Source organism: Lipotes vexillifer, unplaced genomic scaffold (genome assembly GCF_000442215.2).
Source record: "Lipotes vexillifer unplaced genomic scaffold, Lipotes_vexillifer_v1.1 scaffold1201, whole genome shotgun sequence".
Lineage (NCBI taxonomy): Eukaryota > Metazoa > Chordata > Mammalia > Artiodactyla > Lipotidae > Lipotes > Lipotes vexillifer.
Genome location: NW_006783542.1, coordinates 1,854,359 through 1,856,596, shown reverse-complemented (window position 1 = coordinate 1,856,596; position 2,238 = coordinate 1,854,359). Strand labels below are relative to the sequence as shown.

Genomic DNA, 2,238 nt, shown 5'->3' with positions numbered 1-2,238 from the left:
GGTTGAGACACGGGACCACACTGAGGGGCTCACAGTTTCGAGGGGTCACGGTAAAAAAGAAGATACAGCAAAAGGCGGTGAGAGCTCAGCAGGTGCAGGACCACAGAGCTGGCCCCGGCCTGGGGGACAAGGGGACAGCTTCCTGGGAAGAATGACCCCAAGAAGCAAACAGGCCCACTGCGTGTGGGAGGGGCTGCATGTGCAGATGAGAAGGAGCTGCAGGGGCCCTCCCGGTGCCTCTGGTGGCAGGAGCCCACGCAAGGGCCAAGGCCAGGGGGCAGGGACTTGGTGGGTGGAAGGGCCACCCCTGCATGGCCCTCGGTGGACGGGCCGTGCAGCGGCCGAGCCACTGTCCCTGCCTGAGCCTGCCCAGCACCCGCCAGCAAGTGTGTCCCTCAGGCAGGACGAGGGGTGGGCAGGAAGCCTGGACCCCAGCCCCACCCTTCCTGCAGCCCCCGTGGCTCCGCCGCCACATGCACCATGAAGGACCAGCCAGGCCCTGCCACCGGGCAGTGACCACGTGCACCCTGGCCCCGTGCACAGGAACACGTAGAGGGCCCAGCTCAGGAGAGAGGACCCACCGGCCCCACCATGGCCCCCAGCCGTGCAGGGCCACCCGACCATGCAGGGCCCCCCAGCCGTGCAGGGTCCCCCGACCGTGCAGGGCCCCCTCTCACCCTGCTTGCTCTTCTTGCCCTCAAGACACTCCCGGGAGTCTTTACTCAGCTTTCGGGGCCGGCCCCGTTTCCGCTTCCCATGCTTAAGATCCCCCTTCTTGTAGTCGGGAAAGCCGTCTGTGGGGAGAGGTGGAAGGTCAGGAAAGGGAGGGATGGGGGCTGCTGGGGGACAACCCCCTTCCAGGAAAACCCTGAGGGGGTGGGGGCAGGGGACCAGCCCCTGAGCACTGCCAGTGGAACACCCATGGGGACCAGGAGGTTCCCTCCGCTCACCCCCAGAGAAGAGCTTGCTGTCCAGGGCGTCCAGGTCCACGTCGCTTCCACCGGAGTCTGAGGCCTGGGGGCTCTGAGAAGCACCAGTCCCTGGAGGGACGGGCCAGAGTGAGCCCCTTCCGGTCCTCCCAGAAAGCCCGGGGTCTAGTGCGGGGCGCCCGCGCTCAGGGCATCTGGGGAGGGGAGGCTGTGGGCAGATGCCCAAAGGCTCACCTGCGGTGGAGACGTCAGAGCTGCCCGGGGAGGGGGCCCCCGTGCCGAAGCTGCCCGGGTAGAAGGGGCTGGCCTGTCTGCAGTCCTCAGGCATCTCCTGGGCGAAGGGGCTTCCCTGGTCTGGGGGCAGGTGAGAGTTGAGAGGGGGCCCTGACTCTCCCAGCTGGGGGCGTGGGGCAGAGAGGGCACGGGACAGGCTGCGGGGGTGGGGGGGCTCACCCACAGGGCCCTGGTCCCCCAGGGCTTCCAGCGGCGCCACGCTGTCCTCCTCCAGAAGCTCCATGATCCAGCTGAGCTCGTCGGGGAAGCTGGAAGCTGATGAGAAGGGGCTCAGGGCCCAGGGGTCTCCCCTCCCCTCCCTGGGGCTCTCTCCCTGGTGGTGCGCTCGGGCCAGTCCCCAGACCAGCCTCCCTAACTGAGGGGGGGCGGGGCAGGAGGCGGGCTCCCCTCCAGGACTCACTGAGGCCCCACAGCTGGGAGTAGAGCTGGTCCCCCAGGGGCCCGAAGACCAGGCGCAGCTCCTCAGGGGCGCAGCGGCAGAGCGCGGCCCCGTCCATGTCACAGCGCGAGAGGTCGATGGCGCTGGCGTCATACTTGTGCTTGTCCACTTGGTAGCTGATCCAGTCCAGGACCTGCGCCTTGGACCAGAGCTGGGGCTGCTCTCCCAACCAGCTGGCCTTCTCTGCAAGGGGCCGGCACGGCGACGGGTCAGCCCCCTTCTGGGGCCAGCTGGGGATTCCGGGTTTCCCGCCTGGACTCTCAGAGCACCCCGCCAGGCGCGGCCCCCAAATCCCAACACCCCAGCTTCTTACAGCTCACCCCAGCCCTCCCCCTGCCCGATCCCCCACTTGTCCCGGGCTCTTAGGCGGATGTCTCCCCCTCCCCAAATGCCCAGCCCCTCCTGAGACCCACCTGTGCCCTCCAGGGGCACCTGCGGGCTGCCGAGTGCCAGCACCAGGTCATCGGCCCCGAAGGCGGCGGCAGGGGGAGCAGAGGCCAGACTGGGGTCCTCCGAGCTGTACATCGTACTGAAGTAATTGCTGAACACGTTGCTAATCTCACAGGTTGCAGCCAT

General features: G+C 68.0%; 1 protein-coding gene across 1 annotated transcript in view; it reads right to left on the bottom strand.

Moving 5' to 3' along the window:
• The window catches only part of ELF3 (E74 like ETS transcription factor 3), a 3,755-nt gene extending 1,517 nt beyond the window's left edge, over positions 1-2,238 (bottom strand). Inside the window, exons 1-6 of the mRNA XM_007456150.1 lie at positions 2,076-2,238; positions 1,624-1,845; positions 1,383-1,478; positions 1,164-1,283; positions 951-1,040; positions 678-794 (exon numbers count right to left, since the gene is read on the bottom strand). Of these exons, the coding sequence (XP_007456212.1) occupies positions 678-794; positions 951-1,040; positions 1,164-1,283; positions 1,383-1,478; positions 1,624-1,845; positions 2,076-2,238 (808 nt within the window). The remainder of the gene's footprint in view (positions 1-677; positions 795-950; positions 1,041-1,163; positions 1,284-1,382; positions 1,479-1,623; positions 1,846-2,075) is intronic.